Source organism: Lipophrys pholis, assembly GCF_963383615.2.
Source record: "Lipophrys pholis genome assembly, chromosome: 12".
Classification (NCBI taxonomy): domain Eukaryota; kingdom Metazoa; phylum Chordata; class Actinopteri; order Blenniiformes; family Blenniidae; genus Lipophrys; species Lipophrys pholis.
In genome coordinates, this window is record NC_137641.1 from 21,791,426 (window position 1) to 21,815,876 (window position 24,451).

Sequence of the window (24,451 nt, forward strand, 5' to 3'; positions counted from 1 at the left end):
TTACGATCACTTGATTCACTCGAAAGGGTAATCTCATATCATTACAGAAACAGATTTACTACAAGAACAACAATTATCTCAGTCTCCTGTGACCCTTAATTCAATATTCAGTCATTTTTCTATATGAAAATGGTCCAGTCTTCAAAAGACCAAAAAGTATTTGGTGAAAAACTATCCCACAACTTCCCCACAGGCTGACTGCCAAAATAAAGTAGAATCACAAATGTTGTTTGTGAAAATGTAGAATCCCATTGTGAAGGAAACCCAACCTATATCTCATGATTTTCTTCTAAGAATATGTTAATTAGATACTCAACAGAACTGACAAAACCCCAAATACAACACAGCCCACATTATAAATGGACTTGTTAAATAATGTCTTTTTGAGAACATCTCAGGAATCAAAACTCATTTAAAAAAGTAAATGGAGTTCACTTATATCATGCTTTGTTCCCCCCATTGATTTACCAGCTTCCAAAGTGCTTCACATTCCACCATTCACACATACACATTCACACACTAATAGAAGCGGCTGCCATGCAAGGCATTCAACCACTGGGGTTTTAGTGTCTTGCTCAAGGACACTTCGACATATGGACAGATAGGGGATCAAATCCACAACATTCCCATTGAGAGACTAGCCCTAAGCTGCCCCCCGGAATTAAACATTCTCAGAACGTCTTGCCAAATGATTGTTTGGACCATCTGTCTATGAAGAGATACCTTTAAGGAATCAAATGAAATATTAATAAGATGTAGAGGAAGGCTTCCCCGATGTGTTTAGTATGACAGTAAGTGCAACACTTGAAGTTTGACAAGCCGGTTCCTCCAAAGATTAAAAACCAACACTCCGATTTGAGGTGGATCTTTTCGTCTCACTTGCTCACTGGTTAGGCAGCAACAGAACACCCCCCCCCTCCCCCCCCTCCCCCCCCTCCCTGGCTCTGAAATCAGAAATAAAACTGTACAAAAATATACACTAAAAACAGAAACCAACTGATGATATTATGTAAGAGAGTGAGCTTATCTATTGACATCCACTCAGAAATAAGTCAGGAGTCCACAATAATCACACAAGCACATCATACCAGGATGGTAAAAGTCTGTTCCAAATGTTGTGCCAATTCATTGAGCAGTTAAGACATTTAACCGGGTGAGTATGAAATCTGACAAGCATGTGGTTCCACCTAAAACTCTTTGGGGACTATGAATGTCTGAACATAATTTCAAGGTAATTCAGCCATTTGGTGCAGGCATATTTCCATCCTAACTAAAGCATTGACCACAGCTAAACCCCTTAAAAGGACATTACATACGCAAGCCCAAACTTTCTCAGTTGAATTTTCATATTTTACTTCTGCATAAGCTGTTAGGTCAGCTGAATCATTAGTGTTTGGCTTTATTGATGAAAGTAATACGTGAAACAATGTCCCTTCTATGAATTCGGGTTTGGTGAAGACAGTTAATGAGTAAGCATGTCACCGGCGGAAATATTTATGCAGGAATGCAGGTTAACCATTCTGGCCAATGGGAGGCGTGAAGTTTATGGCAGAGTGGGACATTACCCATCTTGCTCATTACCCATGAGAATGGGGCAAGCGGGTGCTGTGAAGACTGATTGTTTTGCAGCCCTTGTTATTTCAACAGAGACCTACAGTGGAATGTTTTTATCCCCACTGAGGCTGCTGTGCAGGCCAGATCCTCTCTCATTGGACTATGGTCCTGCTCATTATTGAGGGTGCTTAGGAGGCAGCGGCCCAAAACAGTGAGAGCAGACAGCCTTTGCCACTTCAGCGCCTCATTCCCTTTTATTTTAGCAAACAGTGGTTGCTTGTTCCCAGATATTCCCATGTATTCCCTCACCGTAGCTCGAGAACAAAAAAAGAAGAAGAAGCTAAGCAAGGATTACAGTATGCTGCTGTTGTTAAGTGTTTGAAAGTGTTGGACACAGTCACAAGGATTTTTAAGAAAATAATCCTGGAAATGTGATAGCGCTCCTTACCCTGCACTTTGGTGAAGCTTTTTCTTTCCTCCCACCTCCCTGTCCGTGACACAGCTACAACCCATGAAATGGATTCTAAAACCCTACTTCACCTCCACAACAGGAGGGGTAGACGAATTTCATTTTCTGCCTGTCTCCTTTCCATATTTGCCAAGAGCGAAAAGCCGTCTCTTGAAAACTTTTATCTTGCGAAAACCAGGGTAGCTGCAGTCTCGAAGCAGGCGGCCATAAAAACACGAGATTCCACTGCGATTTCCAAAAGCACAAGTCATAATAAAAGATATGAGCAGGAATTTGTTCATATCCTCCAAACATCAGAAGTGTGGTCTCAGCTGGCAAACACATTTGGAGCAGAAGCCGGTGAGAGGGGGGTACTCCGAGCCAACGTTGAGGTGAAAATCTTCCTGAAGTTATTCACGCCAGGAAAATTCAACAACAAACTCTGAGTGAACCTCGATTCCCAGAATCATACCGTATTATGCAGCCTGCAAGGACAGGATTCAAATTCAAAACAAACTATGTGTTTTGAATTTGGTAAAGTCCTTGATCAAGATATGTTCTGAGCCAACGTGCTCAATGATGTAAGTGACCGATGTTTTAGTAAATATGGAGTGAATCAAAACCACACTTCATGTTATTGAAATAATGAAATGTAAGCTTTGCCTAATCATACCTTATTCTTTGCCACTCTAGCAATATTCACACATAGCCCTGTCCCACACAAAACTTTCTGTGCAGCAAACAGCAGGGGGATTGGATCTGTGACTCACACAAGTCCAATAATTGATTTTCATTCATGACATACTTATTTGTGATATATTTGCAATTCAAGCAAATGTCTGAGATTTCTTTCCCCGCCAAGATTCTTTCTGGTAACACGACGTTTTCGCAGGAGATGCTAGACCTGGCAGCACAAAGTAAAAGGACTGGTTTCTTTAAGTAACCAGCACACCACAATTGATGTTGACGCAGGTTTTCCTGTCATGTTATTGACCGAGTTGTCTCACTAATCAGTAAGAATCTGAAGGATGTTGATGATTTTATAACTTACTGACTTATCAGTGGTTTACATACAAAGTTACGGTTTTATTTTTCGACAGAACCCAGACAGAACCAGGAGGAGGGCCATGGCTATTTTGTTGATTACCAGCCCAGCTCTGGATCAACAGTCTTCACTTCTCATTTTGGTCTCAACCTCATCCGCTCCATTTCTGTTAATCACAGGGTTGCGATGAGTACCATGACATGCAAAGCATGGTTTTTGCAAAACCTCACTCCAACCTCCCCTCCTCTTCCCCCAAACACAAACGCAATCCTCAGACTGCCTCCTCCGATGATGATGCTCATATACCCTCCCTTACAGCCACTATAGATGAAAAAACTCATCCAACACGCACACAGCCTCAGCACCTAATCCTTCAGCCTACAAACTGACCCCCTGACTTTGAGTTAACTTCACAACTTCTCTATGGTAATGAAGGGGGAGGGTGGTAAAGCTGCACTCCCCACATAAAACCTTCAGTCTGGGATGACACATTATCCACTAAATGGGTCTTGCAAAAGATAAAAATCCATGCAAGACTTTAATGCAAGGTAATCAAATAGCGCAGGGATGATGGAGTTGGGAACGGGGTTGCTAGTTCGATACCTGTTGTTTTGTGCAGTGGTTCTTCACACTTACAAAATTGAAAGAAAGAAAAAAAAAAAAAAAAAAAAAAAGCTACACCAAAGATGTCCAGTGTCCACCACCAGCCGGAGTTTATCTGTGATGTTCAAGCAAATAGAAACGAATTTGAAGGTGGGATTAAATGACTAAAAAGCGACTAATACGTGGGAGCCGAAGATGTTTGAGAACCTTTTTTTCTTTTTTTAAAATAGAAGAAGCTTTGCCTTTTGAGTTAGCTCAAGTTAGCCATAGCACAATAAAGTTAGATCACAGCACTTTTCCAGCAGTTATAAAAGGCACTCACCTGGCAAGAAGAGCTACAAAACCGCCAGAAAGGGAAATGTTCGTACTCCAACGAGGCTATGAGTGCGCACACAAACGGCACGGGACGCCATCCCATCCACAAAGCAACATCTTGGATCGTAGTTGAGCAACACGGCGAGGCAGACAGGCAACAGGTCTACCGCTCCATGGTGCGTTCACGGCAGGTACGACTGTCCGACACGGCGACGTTTTTCAAAGAAAGAAAGAAATCTCTTCTCCGGAAATTGCTCACAAGTCGCGTTTCATAGCCACCGGACTGCTTGGAGCTCTGCTCCGGCGAAACCAAGTTACCATTTACTGCGGAGGAGCGGACTAACCCCTCCCTTTGCCCAGCGAGCGTGGGTTGACTGGGAGTAACCAGACACCTTACTATGGCCGCCCATTGGCTCCGCGCGAGGGGACTGTCATTTAGCCGTTTCCATAGAAACGCACACAACTGGGAGTAAAACGTACAGTGATCCTGCATATTGTAGGCACACTGTGGTTTCTACATGTTCATTAATCCTACCTGCCTCAAGTTTGTCTCAAGACAGTCAAAAATCTAGGATCAACTTTCACACACACACACACACACACACACACACACACACACACACACACACACACACACACACACACACACACACACACACACACATATGCAAATGTGTGTGTGTGTGTGTGTGTGTGTGTGTGTGTTTCCTGAGTTGAAAAGATGAGATATCCTTGATTTCATTAATTTTTTTTACTGCCAAAAAGTATAAAACTATATTTTCACAATATAAGTTATATTACATTGTTAGGCTGTATTCTTACTGCTTTTATACGACCCCACGTTACCACGACGAACTGGTAAATTAGTGACATTTAGCACACACGAATAAACAGATACTATTTTATTGCAGTGTTTGTAATAGTAGGTATCTCCGGAAATCGACCAGCTCCAAGAAAGTTACATCTTATTGTACAGTATTTAGGCATTTAGTATTTAGCCCCAATGTTCCCCATAATATCTTGTTAATTAAGAACAAATTTTTTTTTTTTAAGTGAACGCATAATGACTGTATATCAGTTATCAATTTGTAAGTCCTTTTCTATGTGATTGTTTTCTGGTTGTGCCATTGTGCCATGTCTGTGCTCATTATATGTTTGTCAGTTTGTGTTTTTATTTTATATATATATATATATATATATATATATATATATATATATATATATATATATATATATATATATATATATATATATATATATATATATATATATATATTTTAGGCTTTTTGGTAATTTGTGTCAGTGTGTGTGCCTCATCAGTGGATATTTTTGTCTGGGGTCATTTTGTTTGAAGTCATTTCTCACCTCATTTTGAGTTGGGGCTGTTACACCCTTTAGAGGCCCTTTAAGCCAACTGACTGGTCTTTCATTAACACTCTACTGTGAAATGCATCATATGATTTAAAAATCATACATTTCTAAATCCAAACCTTGGTGTCTGTTAACACTGACTTTGTTTAAAAGCAGCATGTTTTGTTTGTTTTGTTTTAAAAGGAAAATAAAACCCAGATTAGCCTATATTTAATTGTTTCCCACCACATCACAGTCTCCTGAACAGTCAGGAAGCAATTCACTGCTGAGTACTTCCTTCCTTTGGCCGCTTCCAAGCTGCAATTTTTATGGTGTTCGGTACGCCATCTAGTGGCTTTGGTCTATTATTGCATGCCACTTGCTGATATCTAATGGTGAGTGGTGAGAAGAGTGTGTCTGCCTGCCTGTGCCTGTCAGTGCTGAAAAACAAGATTATCATCACTCGCCACAGGCTGGGATGGTAAGGCGAGAACAAAACTGTTTTATTGTTTAGATTGAGACAAATGATACCCGTTAAACTAAGCATTTTGAAAGCTGACACCACAATATATAGATAAAGTTCAAGTCAAATCACTACATGTATGGCATTTATTATCTCTCTTAACTTGGGCATTTCTCTGTAGTTTCAGTTTTCTGATAAAATAACTTTGCTTATCACAATAATCAATGGCTTTCTTCTCAGATGATGCAAAGAATAAGTTGACGTCATGATAACCCGCAATCCCATCAAAACACTAATGTACAAATTGTCATAGGATGCCCCGTGTCATGTGATAAACTATTTTGCAAATATTTCCAGTAAATATTATATTATTTTTAGTCTTTACCTACCATGAATTCAAGTTTATGACAGTGGAGTTGAAAGATGAGGAAAACACAAGTTGGGGGAATTTTAATGTTTCTATGGGACTGTCCACATAAGCAAAGTAAATGCGATGACTCATGATTGAATAACTTCTTCTTTGTCCAACATACTGGCTCCCCCTTACTCCAACTCATTCTCCACATTCAGTTGTTCAATGAACTGTGGTCAGAGTGATCTATTGCATGCTGTGTCTGTGACTCACAACCATTTCAGCACCTCACCTGAGGCAGGGGGCCCCATCAATAGACAGAATCCGGATAAGCAATGCCTCATTAAGTGTTAGGCATATGAAGTTTGGACTTATTCTTCATACTATTTCTGTCAGTGCTGTCCTTAATACCAGCTCATCAGCACTGGTGTGAACTCTTGGGGCAATTTCTGCAAGACTGGATGTGCCTGTCCTGACCGTCTTTGATCTATGGGGCATCTGGTAATACTGGTTCAAGGCATGTGTTTTTCAGATTGAGATTATGCTTTGAGGTCCAGCAGGAGTGTATTAAAAAAACTTTCCTTTTGCTCTTTAGCACTATCTTCAAACCGAGATTCTTTGTCTGTAGTGAATTAAATGCACTGTCACGATTAAATTTGAATTTCCAGAGTTGAAAGCTTTACACTATAAAATAGAAATAACTTTAGCAAAAGAAATGCACGAAGGCATGTGGATAGATGGACTGATCTAGATTATAAGCATTTGAGCTTATTCATTTCATGTTACTATATTGTGTTGGCATTCAGATGAGAGAGAAGCTGGGCATTTTGTGAAAACATCATTTTCAGATTTACAATTTTTTTTCTTTCTATTTCTATTTCTTTTTCTATCTATTATTTCCATTTTAGTGTTTGAATATTCACATTACCTGTGGATTTGTTTTCATTTTTGGTGCTAATCACATTGGTAATTTATGATCAAACTGAAGAGGTATTTAGCTAAACTTAAGTTGACACAGTGACAACTTTCCCAGTTTGCATTCTCTCACTGTGACTTCATAGAGTTTTTCACATTATGATATACAATTGTTATTGACTTTTCAAATGTATATACAAATGTCTAAGCAAGGAATAATGGAAGAATTTAGGATCTAGTGTGTTCAAAAGATCAGGGAAAATACATAATTTGAAGAAAGCAAAAAAGAAAAAGGGTGGTTCAAGAAGGCAGTCAGATCTTTAGTAATAATAATAATAATAATAATAATAATAATAATAATAATAATAATAATAATAATAATAATAATAATAATAATAATAATAATAATAATATGGAATGCAAAGATAACAAGTTGTGTTATATATGAACAAAATGGAAATGCCCTGCCTTTTCAGTACTTGCTTCATATAACAATTGCTAGATGTGACACTGGCAGTGTAGGATAGGTCAACAGATTGCAGGGATGATGGGAGCTGTGGGCAGGTTTCAGCTTGATGGCACCGGGCTCCACATTCTGCCAGGGCCTCGTGATCAGGCTGGCGGGAGTCGGGACGGTACAGGACGGATCAGAGTGATGCTCCTTGCAGCCCCTCCCGTTCGGAGAGAAAGCCTCCATGTGATCTCCCCTCTTCTCTCCCACCATCCCTCTCTCTCTCTCTCTCTCTCTCTCTCTCTCTCTCCCTCGCGCGCTCTCCGCTCCGGCTTTGACGTCAGACGTGCTCCTGTTCGGTTGCCATGGTAACATATTTCCCTGTACCCCCTTCCTCTCCCCTCCCTCTCTCTCTCTCTGCTTTGGTCGGTCCACAATGGTACAGCCAGCATCTTGCAGCACAATGGTTGCAAGGTGGTGAGCTGAGGGAGAGTGATTCAGCATCAGCAAACCTAGGTTCCGTCCACCTCAGCTTTTTTTTGTTTTCTTTTTCCATTTTCTCATCGCAATTTTTTTTAAATTTATTTTTTAAATTTTTAATTTTTTTCAAATTGTAGCTTTCTCTTCTTGGTGATTTCTGTGAACGTTCCCATCAAACCCTCAGCGATGCTCTCCGCAATGTTTCCCGTCGGGATGTTTTGAAAAGGACTGGCACCGGACTGGGATCGTCATCAGCTGGCACGGAATGGTAAGGACCGGGGACGGGGTCGTTTTTAACCTGGACGGTCGGACCTCAGCCGCCCGGAGGGTGGAGTGATGAATATCGATCGTAAGGGAAGGTTAATGAAGTCCACTAGTGATGCCTCGGTGGGGAAAAAAAAAAAAAAAAAAAAAAAAGCGCAGACATTGAAAACAAAACTCATCTGGGTTAGATCCACCGCAGCGGATGATGTTTTTATATAAGAACAGGCGTGATTTCATTATGGCGTTAGTACTGACCTGACAAAAATGTTTGTCCATCGTATCTCCATGCATGCACACATCCTGCAACATCACGGATATTAACCATTAGTTCGCCCTTAAATGCTCATCGAGGATAACACAACTTGAAGGGACGCCATTCAGGCTACTTCTCTTTGTTTTTTTTTTATAACATTCAGACTTTGAAAGCATTTCAGCATATATTTATTTCATGAAAATAACACCCTTGCCTGCTGTGTGGCACGTTATGCATATTTGATTTGGAGCGCAGAAGTGGTGCAAATGGATGATGGAAGACTGATGCTCTTCAAAACACAAGCCTAAACACAGGACTACATACTGTAGGCCTACATGCAGGGTTTGGCTCTCCTCCCCCTCAGAAGTCAGCTGCGCACCTTGTGCATTATGCAGACCGTCAGTACTCCACCAGGGATGTGGGCTCACCCTCAGATCCATCATAAGTGCTTGAAAACTAGATAGCTGCAGGAAAAACTATATACATTACTGGTCATAAGCTGATCCAATAAGGATATTTTTTGTGAGTCATGCTTCACTGCTGGTGCTGTAAGTGTTTGTGGCACACATTAAGGGAAAGTTTCATTGATTTATGAAGGCTTTGTCATTAAAAGTGACCTAAACTTGAAATAGTCATGATGCAGAGGGATGTTGTTCACCTGAATGCGAATTCTGTGTAATTGATAGCTGTGAAGCCTCCGAGTAAGGCAATCTCTTTATATCAGCTTTATTTTGGGCATTCATGTGCACAGTATTGGATGACTATAAAACCCCCCTCTCATGTTTTACAGATTGGACAGGTTTAAATATAGACATGAATATGTTAGGAATCCATTTAATAGGGCTTTTTGTTCTGTTCTGTGTTATACAATCTGGAATCTGTTCCAACGTGGTGCAGGGCCACAGGTATGGACTAATTGTAGGTGTTGTGCCATGCTGTGGAATCGGGCAACATTTAAAAGGGTGTCATAACAAAATCCCCGTGTTGAAAACAGCAAAGAGGGAGGTTTTTAGCATTGTGACCTTGGCTGCTGAATTATTCAGGAACAGGCTTCCATGCCTGTGAAAGTGCTGCAGGGAGCATGCAGGCTTTACAATTAAACAAAGCTTTTATGGGTGTTTCTGCAGAACTTGTCTAGATAGGCAACCATCTTTTATTAGATAAACTTGTCTATCATCCTTTTCCTCCTCCTCGTTATTATCATTCTCATTTGAAAAGCCAAGTGCAAATATTGAGATACTCTTTATGAATACCGAGAGTGGCTTCAGGGCAACCCCCCCCCCCCCCCCACCCCCCCTTCCCTCCCAAAAAAAAAACCAGTCAGGTTCATTTGAAGTAGTGGATACTGCAGATCTACACAAACTGATAATGAATCACATTGATTTTTGGGGAGGTAGCTTGTTTACCCAATGGAGAATCATCAATGGAAATAACCACCAGCAGACTAACGCTATGTTGCTCAATAACACTTGTATTTGTATTCTGCTTTGTATTGCTAAGTTTGTGGCATCAGCACAGTAATCCCATGTTATGTAATCATATAAGGAAATGCATTTAGAGGAGATAATGGTGGGATTGCTGGCTCCATTAATCAGCAAAGTAAAGAAACGAATTGGGTCTCTGGTGATTATTTGTTGAGTCACATGTCAGCGAATAATGTGAAATGCTTGTCCCAGTTTTCCACAGTTCAACATGATGTGGTTAGATGTTTTTGTTAGTACAATCAACAGCCACAGTTTCACATATATTCACTTTGAGGTCGTATAAAAATGTGGCATACTGACAGACAGACAGACAGACAGACAGACAGACAGACAGACAGACAGACAGACAGACAGACAGACAGATAGATAGACAGATAGATAGATAGATAGATAGATAGATAGATAGATAGATAGATAGATAGATAGATAGATAGATAGATAGATAGATAGATAGATAGATAGATAGATAATCAGTTAAATTTCATCAGCAGACTTTTGTGAGCCATTTCAGTCATGGTTGTCTTCACAGCATGGAAGGGCCAAAGTCATTAAAAACGCATGGATTACTGAGGAACATCATTTGTCATCACTTAATGATGAGATGAGTTCAGTAATTCTTTTTCTGTATATACTTTGACTTAATGAGAAATGCTGCTGAATGATAGACTAATTACATCTGGAAGTTTCTCTGATCATTAAATGAGTGGCATCCAACACAATAAGACGAATCAAACACTCTGGTTAAGAAGGATGTTGCATAAGAGACTTAAAATGAACTGTGAGTAAAGGTATATTGGCGTAAACCGAATATGATGACAATTTAATTTCTCACATTAAAATGCTCTTCACCCCATGCACAAAATAATAACAGTTTAAATACTACCTGTGTCTTTCCCACAGTCAAAAACAAGAAACCTGCACATAACATGTACCTTATTTTTAAAAAAACATTTCACAATGTGTGACACTATTTTGTTATGTTGTTGTTTTGTTTGTTTGATAGTTTACTCCCAGAGGTTGCAGTGCTGCTTACCCTGATAAAAAAAAGCAAGACAAAACATCCTAGTGCACTGAGATGCACAGTTACATAATTGGATTTGATCGGGCAAATATGCAGCTTTTATTTGCTTTTTACGGCGAGCTGAGAACAAGACTTTAAGCGGTTTGATTCGGCCCCAATCTCCTCGCAGCACATCTGTAAAGGAGAATTAAGAGTCAACAAAGGTCAGACCAACTTGAGGGCCATAAAACCATTTAAAGAGGCTGCCAAACAAATACAAACAACTGTGCTAAAAACTGTTAGAAATGTTTCAGAATTTCTCTGTAAAATGCTTTTTAAATATTCCTGTTATTAAATCAGTATAATCTGGGCATTACATAAGTGGATCATTCATAGAAACCCAGATTTGGTATTCCGATCCATTTACAGTGATTTGGGGATGTGAATATTTCTTTTATCTTGTCCTTGACAAGATAAAAGCCAGAGTTTTGTAACAGTGTTTTTTTTTAGAAAGCATCTTCTGTTACCATGGTACCTGAGCATCTCTGTGATCATGTCAAGTGAAATATTTTTAAACCATACGTGTTAGGGAAGATGTTTCACAGAAAGCATGGTGGGTTCAACAGCGTAGCCCCTGCCTGCCCTGACAGGTTTTCAAAGGAAAAGCTGTAAATCATACAAATGTGCTCAGCACCTGCCAGAGTTCTTCTACATGCTGTTGCCATGCAGCTCATCAGAAAACTGCAGCTTAAGCAGGTTTTCAGCTAACATGCCTGTTGTTTACTTAAAGCGAACGGAGCGATGTAAGCAAGACAACAGACGGAAGCAGAGACAGAGCGAGTTTCATCTCTAAAAGTAACAAATCGATAGAAGTCAGTGAACATTCAGATTCTCTCCGCCTGTAGATGAGCTCAGGAGCAAGTGCCGTCTTGTTTTCCTGGCTGGGCCTGCAGTTTGAAGTGCTTCCCTTCCTCCTCCCCTGAGCCCAAATGGGAGGCTGCACTGCATTTGGCTCAGGCTGCACAGCAAAGGCAAGGCGAAGCTGCATACTGCAGGAGAGGCTGCTGAACCAAGCACTCACAATGGAGCTCCGAGGGAGGGGGAGGGGAGCTGGTTGCAGCGAGGCTGGGAGCCTGGGAGCAGGAATGGTGGGAGTGAGGGAGGGACAAAAGAGAGGCAGGGAAGGGAGAACGCAAGCGCTCATCACTGTTTAGGATGGAAGGAAGAAGACGTAGACAGATATGTACTATGTTGGGGTGTTCATTGTGTGACGTTCACCTCGAGTGTAGCTTTCGGGTGAATGACGGAGGGGAAACGACCACTGAGAAGATGTGAAGCAAAGACAGATGGGAGAGTGAACAATAACGCTGGTGTCTGTGGATATGTGGACTTGCACATTGTGCTTTATCATCAGCGCTCCTGGAGTCAATCAGCCTGCTCAGTGCAGCCGTATACCATTGTACTATGACTCTGTTTAAACCCGGCATGGCTACACTGAACAAGATTAATGTGAAGAGTTACTGATAAACACAAAACTGATATGGCTTCAGCAAAGGCGAGGTCGGAAATGTAAAATGGGCCCTCAAATTCAAGAGGATGGGAACTTGCTAAATGCCAATAGTGCATCATTGTTGATGCAAACGCCAGCTGCTGGGGCAGTATTCCCTCATACATGTATGGCTACAGTCCACAGTGACCCCAAATAAAAATAAAAAAACGAGCTTAACCCAGCGAAAATTGAGTAAAAGGCAAGGTACGCCTTGAGCAGGTCTTTTGGATGGATGGAGGAAGCTGGAGCAATTAAACACACCTTTTAAGATTCTCTGCAGACATTGGCACGGTATACCATGGTAGTACTGCTCCAAACATTAAAAAGGGCTCATGAGTGATAAGAAATATCACCAGCACATACAGTAGCATGTCCTTTAGCGCCAGTCTGTTGACTCATGACAAAAAAAACTTTCTATCAGATGAATGCGCCCAAACACCTGCTGTACCAAAACCTTTTGGCTTTGCTGTAAACAATTTGGGCAATATTACCAATAAATGCAGCCTGGCGGTTTCTGCTCATCACACTCACATTTTGATATGCAAACCTGGCCCTTGTAAAATATTTTTTATGAGTGATTTGTGTTTTACTGTAGAGCTGTTGTGTTGTGGATGGTTTAATTTAGTTTATGAGACAATGGACTTCATTATAGGAACAACACAGCAGCCATGGTTCAGAGGCATTGCTCTAATTTTGGCTTCTATGACATGATATCTCTTTATCTATAAATACTTGTACTGACCGATCGAGCATGATCATATCTGATTAGATCACTGAAATGTTGCAGTCTGTGTCGTTCCTTCCCTGTTGTGTGTGTTGTGAAAATTGTTTGCAACAGATGGACACTATATTGTGAATTTATTGTCATAGCAACTTTTGCAAAACACACATCACAGATTGCCTGAACTCCAATAAATGATACGTTTCCATATACTGTATTATTTATTCACAGACTGCATTATCATTGTCAATTTCTTTTGCCAATTATATGGAACCCTTTCACGGTAGATTATGTTTATAATGGATCACATTTCTCTTCATTATTTCAACATTACATTTTACCTGATGGCAAGAGGCAAGAAGTCAGAATGAAAGTGCAGAAATCAAGAAAATTCAAGCCAACAACTGATATGCTTTGATTTAAAAGAAGAAGAACAAATATGGCCCAGTTTAAAATTGAGCCCAAGAAGAAAAAGAGCGCTTCTACTTGGGGATACATGTCCCAAATCCCAAAGACATTAACTGTGTATACTTAACATTTTTTATTACAAATCATATCACAGTCACAGTACTCGACAATATTAGAATATCACATGATCAACTAACATTGTGCAGCCCTACTGAATATAACCTGTAACTGTCAATAGTCACGTGTGTTAGACGAACTATAATGTTTATTTCCTCATATTTTCCTGTACCTTTTGGTCATTTTGTTGGCCTGTTTTTTTTTTTTTTTTTTTTTAAGCAGCTGCATTTTTATGACAATAACAATCATTGTTCATTCTGGGTCTGTTTTATTATTTGTCTCATTAAGCCATGACAGTGAGCTAACATGCAACATCAGGATGCTGGAACTATCCCACCTAAATACCATTTTGATTGTTTTCAATTGCACTTATTCTGTTCCTGTAATGACAAGCCAAAACACCTGCTGTAGAAAACGGTCTATTCTGAGTGAGAGACATCAGGGATTTCTGATGTCCCACTTGGCAAAGACTGGCTATGTTGCCTCAGTTCAGTGGATTTAAAAAGAACATTACACAGTCTTGTTTCTGGTTTTACTCCTTCCTGCTCAGGCTGAAGCAGCACGAAGGTGCAAAACGTTTTAAAAACAAGTGTGCTATCTCAACAGTAGTTGCTTCTGGGCGTAAGATAAGTGAACTAATGAATGAAGCTGAACAACCAAAGGACAGTAGACAGTAAATTGTACTGACAATAAAATAGTACAGTGGGACACTGCCTGCTAAGCACACAGAAGGATTACTAGTTGTCCTTGGGCATTGTTGTGCCCATGGGGACAGATAGTAACAGAATGCTGGGATCCAAATAACAAGGACGAACCACAACTGTCGATTAACGGTCATCTGTGTCCATGCTATACATTAGCCCATGTAGGATAATGAAACCTTCATGCCTGCTCTTCTGATATAGTCTTTGTTTCATTCTTTGTGTCTTTGAGTTTTCTCAGAGCTCCTCTAATAACAGTTGTTCCATCAGTGGTTCTGACTCAGTCTTTGTACGAGCTTTGTTCCTGTGAATGTGTGCTGCTTTATCCTTATGTGTGGAACAGAGCCGGTTTTATGTTCATGTGTAGGACAAGATAATTCACATCTTTTGCCTCTTATTCATTGCAGAGACCAATCATCAATTTGAGAAAATCACCAGCCCAGAAAGGCCAATATGTGCCTAAGTAAGAACCAGAACTGAATTATTATTTCCTTTGCGCTGTCTAGTTTTCATCTCTAAGCATTGCCATCGTTGTTTGGCACTGGGTGATTTTGTTTGTTTGGCTGCTGGTGAGTGTTTGTCTGATTGTAAAATGGCACACTTCACCCAGATGTTCATAAGTTCCATCCAAACATGGCAGAGCAATTACATGCTCCCTGTTTTGGCCTGATGGCTGCCTGCTCACGGGGCTCCTCTGGTCCTGCATGAAATTGCTCTGACACAGGCTCTGAGTTGTCTTGTTCAATCCAGTAAATGGAAAATACACCAACAGACATCAGCAGTCAATTTTAGAGAGACGCGGCAGCCCCTAGTCACGTCCCGTCGGCTGCAATGATTCGGCAAATATAGTGAAGCTATACTGCAAAAGTCCTTTACATCCAACAGCGCTGTGGCTTTCTACATTCTGATGCAACATGAAGCCAATATTTTAAAGAAAGGATCAAGAGCTGTATGGTGGAAGGAGAAGTTTTTGAATGCAAATCTCATAACCAACAAGTGTTCAAATGTCAGTATCTTCCCCGCGTTTCATGTTTCTTTCTGGTTATTAAGCAGCAGTGTAAGGGGTGCAGAATTGAAAACTTTGCTGCTTTGAAGTTGACTTTTCTTTTTCTTTTTCTTTACAGACACTATTCTGAAGTTGGAATTTAGAATTGTTTTAGAGTCAGAAGCACTGAAAGGTATTTTAAAGGGGCAGACCACCACAAATCCGACTAGTATGTAGATCAGGACTCGCTGCTCTTCATGCCAGCTCTGTGGTTTTGACTCCAGCAACATCTTTCTTTGTCAGATGCTGTTTTTAAAGGCAACTCTCACACTCCTGCTGATGGTTCACCCTTTTAACAACTCACTTACCCTCACAACTAAACTCTTCCCGTGACTCACAATCAGTAAAAATCTGCAGAGTAAGTCTCCAGCATGCATCTCCTGTATTGCAAAAACATTATAGTTGATCGAAATGTTAGTGAACAGGCCCGTTTTTAGTATGATGCAAAACCAGAAACCTTAAAAAAAAAAATAACGGCCTTAGCCAGACTTCTAGAAAGTGTTTTATTATGAATGAATGAATGAATGAATGAATGAATGAATGAATGAATGAATGAATGAATGAATGAATGAATGAATGAATGAATGAATGAATGGTTTATTTCGGTTACAGTTTCAGTGCAAAAGTTGAATTTTGTGCATTTAATTTATAGTGCTTTGAAGTTCATGTGTTTTATTTTTTTGCAATATCTGTAGCTGAAATGGGTATAGGCAGAAGCCAAGGCTTATGTTTGCCTATCCCTCAGAAATCCATAGAGTTACCCAGGAGACCAGTGGTACAAGATTAAAAAACATAACAGAAGTAATTCAAAAGACTAAAAAATACAGAAGTGAAAAATAATAGAATAGACTTCTTTACCATTTTCAACCAGCTGGAGCTGAGTTGCACCGTGGAGACATGTGAGAATGACATCTGGGCATTTTAAGGGTGGTGCTGAGTCTACTTGCCGGTACAACCCAAGCAACATTTCAACCATGACCATGATCAGCAGAATCCGGTCTGAGGCCTGAATAAACAAGAGTCTGAATTGTTTCACTGCTGGCTTTATTTATTCCACACACCAACAAAGTATGGACATCTGTGTGTGGTAGATGATTTCATTGATTTAACAATGCCTCTTGGGAACACATATTATACTGTCAGAAAATCTGTTTATTTTCTTAGCAGGGCCACAGTTGTCAGTGAACATGCATTTGTGGGATGGGCAGCGGAGCTGAATATTTTGGTTGCAAACACAACAAATGTGCCCTGTCTTTTTCATTCAATGTATTTGATGGTGTAAATCTATCCAAAAATTTAATCCCTGGAAAATACAAAGGTTGTTTTTTAACTATTTATAGATTTGTAGCTTTTCCCACATCCAGTCAATTGTCACCCACTCACAAGATTAGGAATATAAATCAAATTCAGCAAATATGCAATCTAAACAAGTTGTGTTTGTCGAGGTTTGTACTTCTATCTACCAAGCTACTGTTTGCATGTAACCTCACAAAACCACATTCATCAGCGAGGCAGCGTTTGAATTACTATAGTGTCCACTGCTGAAAGACAAACATTTTGGCCTGTGAGAGGTTTAATATCTTATGTACACAGATGGTTGAAGATTAGAGCGGCACAGATATAACAAGCCATGGTGCCAGGGCCGATTCTGAGCTGACCTGTTAGATTAATAGCAAATATTGTGCTGGTTGAAGTGGTGGCGACGATGTCAGTCATGTCAAATACACAGATGCGGTGTGACTTTATTATAGTGGTGGGAGGAATTGTAAATGATGTATTGATTGAGCACAAATATCACATCTACAACTTTCAGCTGTATTTCTTGACCATGTTCCACATTCCTGTCAGTTCTTCTCTTCTTTTTCCACCTGATTCAATGAATATGTCTTAGGTGAATGATTACTAATTTATTGCATTGCTTCTTGCTTAATGCTATGGTTTAGATAAACGCACCACACCCAGTGCAAAAACGAAGACCACTGGTTTGTCCACTCTCCGTTTGGACTGTAACTTTGTGGAAAAGGTCAGTTGAAATAAGCCAAACCTCTCTCCTTTGTGTCCCACATTTCTTTCCTTAAAGCTGCCCAGCTCCCATTCGGATTTAGCCCAGACATTAAAGCCAGCTGTGACTGTATTAGAGGGGGTGGTGGAGCAGAAAATATATTTTTTTTTCCAGAAACTTCCGCCGTTTTTTTCACGAGCAAATTTGCACAACTTCATCCTTTCATCTGCTTCTAGACTTTGTGATAGACAAATACACCTCCATGTTTGGGGACATTTGTGTGGGTTTAATAACACCCACACGGGTCTATTTTCCTTTCAGATTCCATTCCCAACATTGCTTATCAGTTTATTGAGGAGAGATGATCATTAGCACACCATTGAGAGCTTCATTACCTGGGAAACCATTACAAACATGCTTGTTGTGGGCGAGAGCTGCAGACTATATTGCTGCTGCTGCTTAGTATGGGTGTCGCTGTCATTCACAGCTTTCTTTAGTCTTTGTTTCACCCTTTCAATGTTTTGACCTGAGCTGCCATCAAAAAAACTCAGGAGAATCTACTTCTGCACCAAACTGACCCATTTCGCTGCTCTGTCAGAGTAAAAGCCTGGCAGCTTTGCCAAAAATCACTCCAAAGCTTTTATGCAAATTATATCTCTGATGGTACTGGATCCTCGAAAGCTTATTTCATGCGTGGCAGCTGTACTATTACATTCCTGAGGAACTGCACATGTTATCTTTCAGGGCCTTATGACTCATATCTGCCCTGAGGGTTGAAAAGGTTAATGAGCCAGTGGCAAACTGGTAAATGGTTTGAAAAGTGTGCATGATGTCAAACAGGATAAAACAAGAAATGGAAGTTAATGGGTTCATTAGTATATTTTAAAGGTGCTGATAGACAGATTTTATTAGACTCAGACACCTAAAGTATAAATAGAACAAACTAAGATAAAAAAAACAACAACAATATGTAAAATATATATTATTGCACCTCTTAAAGCAGAATACAATTAAAGTCAATGCTTAGCAGAACATATACCTCTTCAAATAAGTCTTTGTCATTGATCATTTCCAACTTTTACACTGCTGTACAAGCTGACGAGGGTGATGGCAGGATACAGCCTGGACAGATCGGCAGTCCATCACAGGCCAAATACAGAGACACAGAAAACCACACAGATGCACTTCAATGACACCTATTGACAATTTATAGTGACAAATCAACCTTGAACACATAGTGTTGTACTGCAATAGGAAATGAGAGTACACAGAAAAACCCAGCCATGCACATGGAAAACATGCAAACTTTGCACAAAAAGGCCCTTAAACCTGGATTATTCCCACTGCGAAGCGAACGCGCTCTGTCATCACCCATCTTTGTTCCAGATCTCTGCTTTTTTCAATGTTTTTACTTACCAAAAAACTATGTAGTATGTCGTCCTTGCCTCAGGCAAAATGCTGCAACCTTTTTGTTTGATGGTTCCGTGCCTCAATTACAGTGTCTATGTTGTAGTCCTCATGCTGAACCCACTCCACAAACTCACAAAGAGAAATTGTGCTTCCCAAATTGTCAGGTTATTACTTTAGGAGCTCCATACATTTAAAATAAAAAATACTGGCATAAGGAGAGACTGTAATAAAACTGGCCCCGGTCCAGACGGAAAAGAGGACGGGTTTGCCAGGAAGTCATCCATACACATTATCATATTGTCTTTCACTCCTCGCTGGCACCAACTCTTCACGTCTCATTTTCAACACACGTCAGACGGACAACTTGGAACACAATGGCCATGCTGTATTGCTCTGATGAAGAGTCGATATATTGTTCAGTTCATATTGATAGAAGAGTAGGCAGTGATGCCTTGTTTTTTTCTCCTTTATTGAGAATGATGGGGACAGAGTGGGGTGGACATGGCAGTAGAGTTTTCTTTTTTTGAAGTGAAATTCATTCAACCACCAGGGATGTCATTACAAAGACTGAACTTCCCAAAGAAACCATGAAATATGTGTTGTATGTTACACTGTTTGTACGGTGTTGCAAGTGACTGTGGACGAAAATAAATTTGCAGCTTTTTAAACATCCTCAGTCTCTGACTTTGTCTCCCCTCTGTTTGTGTCTTCTAGGTATTTATGAGCAGACATTTCTTATATAACTGCAGCCAACCAGTCCTGGATGTAAAGATAGCCTTTTGTCAGGTGTGTGTTCCTTACAGGTAAAAAAGGTACAGTACTCATTCACTTACGTTTACCCTTCACTGCTCTGCATGTTTTGCTCTCACTGCGTTTCTCTGTGAACAAAATGAATCATTGTGGAGCACTCTGTGTTTACATATTAGCAACATTTCCTTTAAAATTAAAGCCAATGCAAAAAATTATTTATTGACTTGTGAATAGAGTGTAAATACCCTTCAGGAACGAGTTTCCAGGTCTGTGTTCATTTCAACCACATATTCTACTTCAGTCCAAGTGTTTAAGGTCCCTGCAGAGGAGGAAGCAGTGTAGTTGGTAATTTCACTTTACTTTCAACATCATAAATACAAACCTGAGCTGGGCATGTATTTTATGGACTTTTAAAAATAAAAACAATTTTAATCTGGGGTCTGTGTGTGAAAACTGTGTTTCGTTGCGAAAACTACAGGCAATCCCACTGTAGCTTTGAATCTCCAGAAGCATCACTGGGATCTTTAGATTACACTTGCGTGTGTCGCTGGATGCCTGACAGCGACAGTAGACGCCTGTATTAGCTGCAAAGTAAATTCTGCAGTTTAATGTGTTGGAATGATTGGATCGTAAGTTGGGATGATTTCCCAGCCATGCCAACATTACACACCGTACATCACAAAGATGAATTTGTCCTGAAGTTCGAATTCAATGTTTTAACCTTTGTTATAACCAGAAGCGCTCTATTATGTAGTTTGTGAGTTGTGCTGTAATTACATAAACTGTAATTAGGTGGTGTTTTAGTTGTGGCAGCATTCTGAATTTGTTCCTCCCTTCTAATTATAAGCAATTGTGAGTAATTATACCCTGATAACTGTGTCCACATTAGTAATAAGAAGAACATATTTGAATGTGGATTATCATGTGGCTGTATAGACACTAAATTTCAGCACGAAAACAGTGTGTGAACCGAGCTGTAGTGTTTGCCCGACCATTTTTGTGCTGTTCTCTCGTTTTAACCCTTTAACACACGCTTAATAATTGTTTGAAAGCATCAATACAGACGGACAGCGCAGCAGACGAACACGTATTGACTGATACTAAGTTGGTTTATTGATTTAGGAACTGAACTTGACAATTCACGATGCACTTAACCATTTTCGTCCAGATGTTTCATTATTTGGCAGGTAAGTGCGAAACACACATAATTGCCAGCATCGCTAACCTTTGCATTTTGTTTGCCCAATGCAGGGTTTTGGAAAACAAGTGGATGTGTCATATATTGCCAAGCATTACAACATGAGCAAAAGCAAAGTGGACAACCAGTTCTACAGTGTGGAAGTGGGAGACTCTACTTTCACAGTTTTAAAGCGCTACCAGAATTTAAAGCCCATTGGCTCTGGAGCTCAGGGAATCGTCTGGTAAGTATTCAACATTTCCTTTATGTTCTGTTTTATATTGTATCGTGCTGTTTGATGTGCTTTCCTGTAATATTTAATGGGCCTTTATGTCTTTAAACTGTTAGATGTTTGTCTAATCATTTAGTATTTCCAACAGAAAGGAGATTAATAAAGAAGAACGCATGCATTTATTATCGCATTTTACAGTTTCTTTGATTATTTCTTTGGAAGTGGCAATAAGTAAGGCATTGTTTCACCCTGTTTAATGCCCCAAGGTGGGTTCATCAGTTTAATATTTAAAATATCAACTTATAATAATGTGATTTAAGGTCATTATGATGCAAAATGAGAAGAATTGAATATGAAATGTGGCATCAGGTCGACAAGGAAGATGGGGGAAGCTAGTGAATGCAGATTTCACTCTTCAAACAGACAAACAATGTTTTCTTACATAATACATATTCCCAGTGTTTGTGGAATAATTGTTTCTTAACGTCTTCATCTGTGTTGTTAGAGTGTTTTCACATCGAGTTCACTGCTTCTCTCCTCTTCCAAAGTGTTCAATGCCTGGTGACTCACTCTGCTTTCAGGGACTTTTGTTAAATCTGCAGAACATAGAAGTATTTCTGTGGAAAATGATGCACCTTCCCTACTGTTGAGGTGCAGCTCCAGCTTCGAAAATCGTGCCAAACATGTCAAATTCAGTTTGCGATCAGCCAGTAAAAATGCCAAGCAGACACCATGACTTTTCCTCAGGTGTTTTGATAGATAGGTGCGAAATACTGTAAATGTTTTAGGAAGCCTAAAAAGATATTCAAAACACTGTAAATCCCAGTGGATAATGCACTTTCTTGCAGATAAATGTAATAATTGTAAATACAGCACCTTTGAACAACACCTTCGACACATTATAAGAACAAATGTAATTACAAGTTATTTAGTAACATTGATTAATTGATTGATTTATTCATTTATTGGTTCATAAATGAGGAATGCATTTAAAATTAAGATACATTTTAAATACATTAGTACAAAAATGACCCAGTTACTTGCTTGTTAAACAGATTAACCAAATAATTACTGGAAGCTGGAAAAATTATCTGTTCTAAATTAAAATGAAAATTAGGATCCAAATTTGCATTTTTGCATTAATTTACTAACAGATGTTGAGCTACTGACTTTTATCATCTTCAGTGCCATGATTTCATGACAAAAATTTCATTTAGAATATGGATGTGCTGTCCATAAAGGCCTAACAGGATGGGCACTTAACTGAATCCCTAATCCAGATTGCAGAGAGTGCCTGTATTCATTGTAATTCGCCTCACGCTTGCTCCGTCAGAATGCAGTGGAATGACTGCCAAGATTCCACTTAAAGGAATGCGTCTTGTTAAATGACCAAACAGATCTATAATTTATATTTATATTAATGTTGTGACACCGTGGTGGTATTCCCAGACTCAGAAAGTCCTCTCTTGGATGTGCTGAGCTGTTTTATTCTAGTGAAGCTTAAGGAGCGTTTGAAGATTCACTCGCTCTCGGCCGTCTTGCCCTCTACTTGCTCTCTTCCATTGTCCTTCCTTTGCTTCCCATGCCCTCGGTCCGTCTCTCCTTCCGTTCCAAAGCAATTCTGCACATTTGCAAAGGAGCTTGGGCAGACTGCTGCTGCTAATGCTGGGATTGTGCCCATTTAAAGGATATTGTAGAGATGAATGGCATGGAGTGCAAATCTAATTTAACCTGCTCTGCTGTGTGCTGCTGGGTTGTGCACGCAGCTGTCTGCTAGTGTCATATGGTGATGGTATTACCACGGCCAAATCACATAAATCACCAAAGATTGACATAATATCTTCCTGATTATTGAGGTCAGATAGTCTGCACCATAAACATAGCCTCATCTAATTTTGTAAAGTTAAATTCCTTTCTAACATGCATTTTCTATACATGGATTCTCAACAGTTAATTGCAGAACTGACATGACACACACGAGCAGAGAGAGATACAAAGCTTATCCGTGAATATCATCAGCGAGTGAGTCCGTACGCAATCTGCTTTGTTATGCAATCACCAGACTCTTGTCCCGGCAAAGCCTGAGAACATGGTATTGAGGGAAAACTTGTTTTTGATTGCCTTTGCCGCAGTTAAGACTCAGTCCGCCTGTATTGTCACTCACAAACATTGCAATCCGTGCACATCCCTGCCCTCATGACTCGGTCAGGCTGAGCTCTCATCAGCTTTCTTAGGCGGGATGAAGGCTTTAAGTAGTTTAGCTGGTCGTGACATCATCTTTCACTCAGATAGAAAAGTGATGACTGGATCAAATCCCTGTTGGATCAATGCTTTTATGAAGGCTCCACTGTTTCCATGGCCACACGTCATCCAAGGCCCACGGTCTCTACAGAGACATGACAATCCACTATGTTTCTCACCCAGCCGTCCACAGTAGGCCTGCATACAGACGGCCCCAAACTCAATTTGCAGCAGGTTGTGGGGAGAATTGGCCAGAGAATGCGTACTATGAGATATAAGTAAGAATGTGATGTGATGTGACATCTTTATGGCTGCTTTTCCTCTGCTGCTGTTCATTGAAAGCCAACATAAATCGAAGCAAAGAGCTAAAATCCCTGAGGTTCTCGGGTGGCCGGGATTATGTCGAGCCAGCAAGACACTCACTTTGCTGTAATGGTCACTGAAATGGTTTGAGCAACTGGGTGGGAACAGAGACCTTTTCAAAATAACTGATGATTCCCCCTCTTTTTCTTTTGATTCTTCCATGTTGCAAAATTCTGACTTATAATTAGGCTTTTATTTAATAATTGTATAATATAATTCACATTTGATATTTAGTGTTAGAAATGGGAAAATCAACATCTTTAGGTTTAAGAAGTTGAAATAAATTTTTTACTAATAATAGTGAGATAATTTACAATTCAATACCTTGTAGAATATTGATTTGATACGATACGATAAGAGTTAAAATGATATCACACAATACACAATTATACAATGCAATATGATTTGACTTAACATGATACAATATGATGCTCTGTGCTACAAAATAATACAACATATTAGGATATAATAAGTTTTTTATTCCCACAGAAAAATTCCTGTTGGGCAGAAGAAAGTACAAAAAGAATCTGTCAGTTGCATTTCATACCAAACTACGAATAATATTGACAACGTTTTAAGAGGCGCACACTAAAGTAAAACCTATTTAAAAGAATAATAAATTGTTGCAGCAAAACTATGAACTGGATTCATGGTGAAAACGCATTAAAAAATTACTTTAAAGTCCCCTTGGGACTTTATTTTGTTTTGGTCATGGGTGGCTGCACTGGAAATGATATTGCCAAACCACCCAAGCTAAT

General features: G+C 39.7%; 2 protein-coding genes across 23 annotated transcripts in view; one reads left to right on the plus strand and one right to left on the minus strand.

The window, feature by feature from the left end:
• The window catches only part of ptpn13 (protein tyrosine phosphatase non-receptor type 13), a 41,254-nt gene extending 36,940 nt beyond the window's left edge, over positions 1-4,314 (minus strand). For 8 of the 9 annotated variants that reach the window (XM_080476342.1, XM_080476344.1, XM_080476341.1 and 5 more), the window contains exon 1: positions 3,973-4,314. The gene's annotated coding sequence lies outside the window, so the exon portion shown is untranslated. The remainder of the gene's footprint in view (positions 1-3,972) is intronic. The other variant, XM_080476345.1, reaches the window with a different exon arrangement.
• Positions 4,315-7,832: 3,518 nt separating this feature from the next.
• Positions 7,833-24,451, plus strand: part of mapk10 (mitogen-activated protein kinase 10) — a 32,488-nt gene continuing 15,869 nt past the window's right edge. For 7 of the 14 annotated variants that reach the window (XM_080477694.1, XM_080477692.1, XM_080477699.1 and 4 more), the window contains exons 1-3: positions 7,833-8,244; positions 19,645-19,742; positions 20,932-21,101. In XM_080477694.1, the coding sequence (XP_080333820.1) occupies positions 20,980-21,101 (122 nt within the window). In that variant the 5' untranslated portion in view covers positions 7,833-8,244; positions 19,645-19,742; positions 20,932-20,979. The remainder of the gene's footprint in view (positions 8,245-19,644; positions 19,743-20,931; positions 21,102-24,451) is intronic. The other 7 variants (XM_080477691.1, XM_080477697.1, XM_080477700.1 and 4 more) reach the window with 6 other exon arrangements.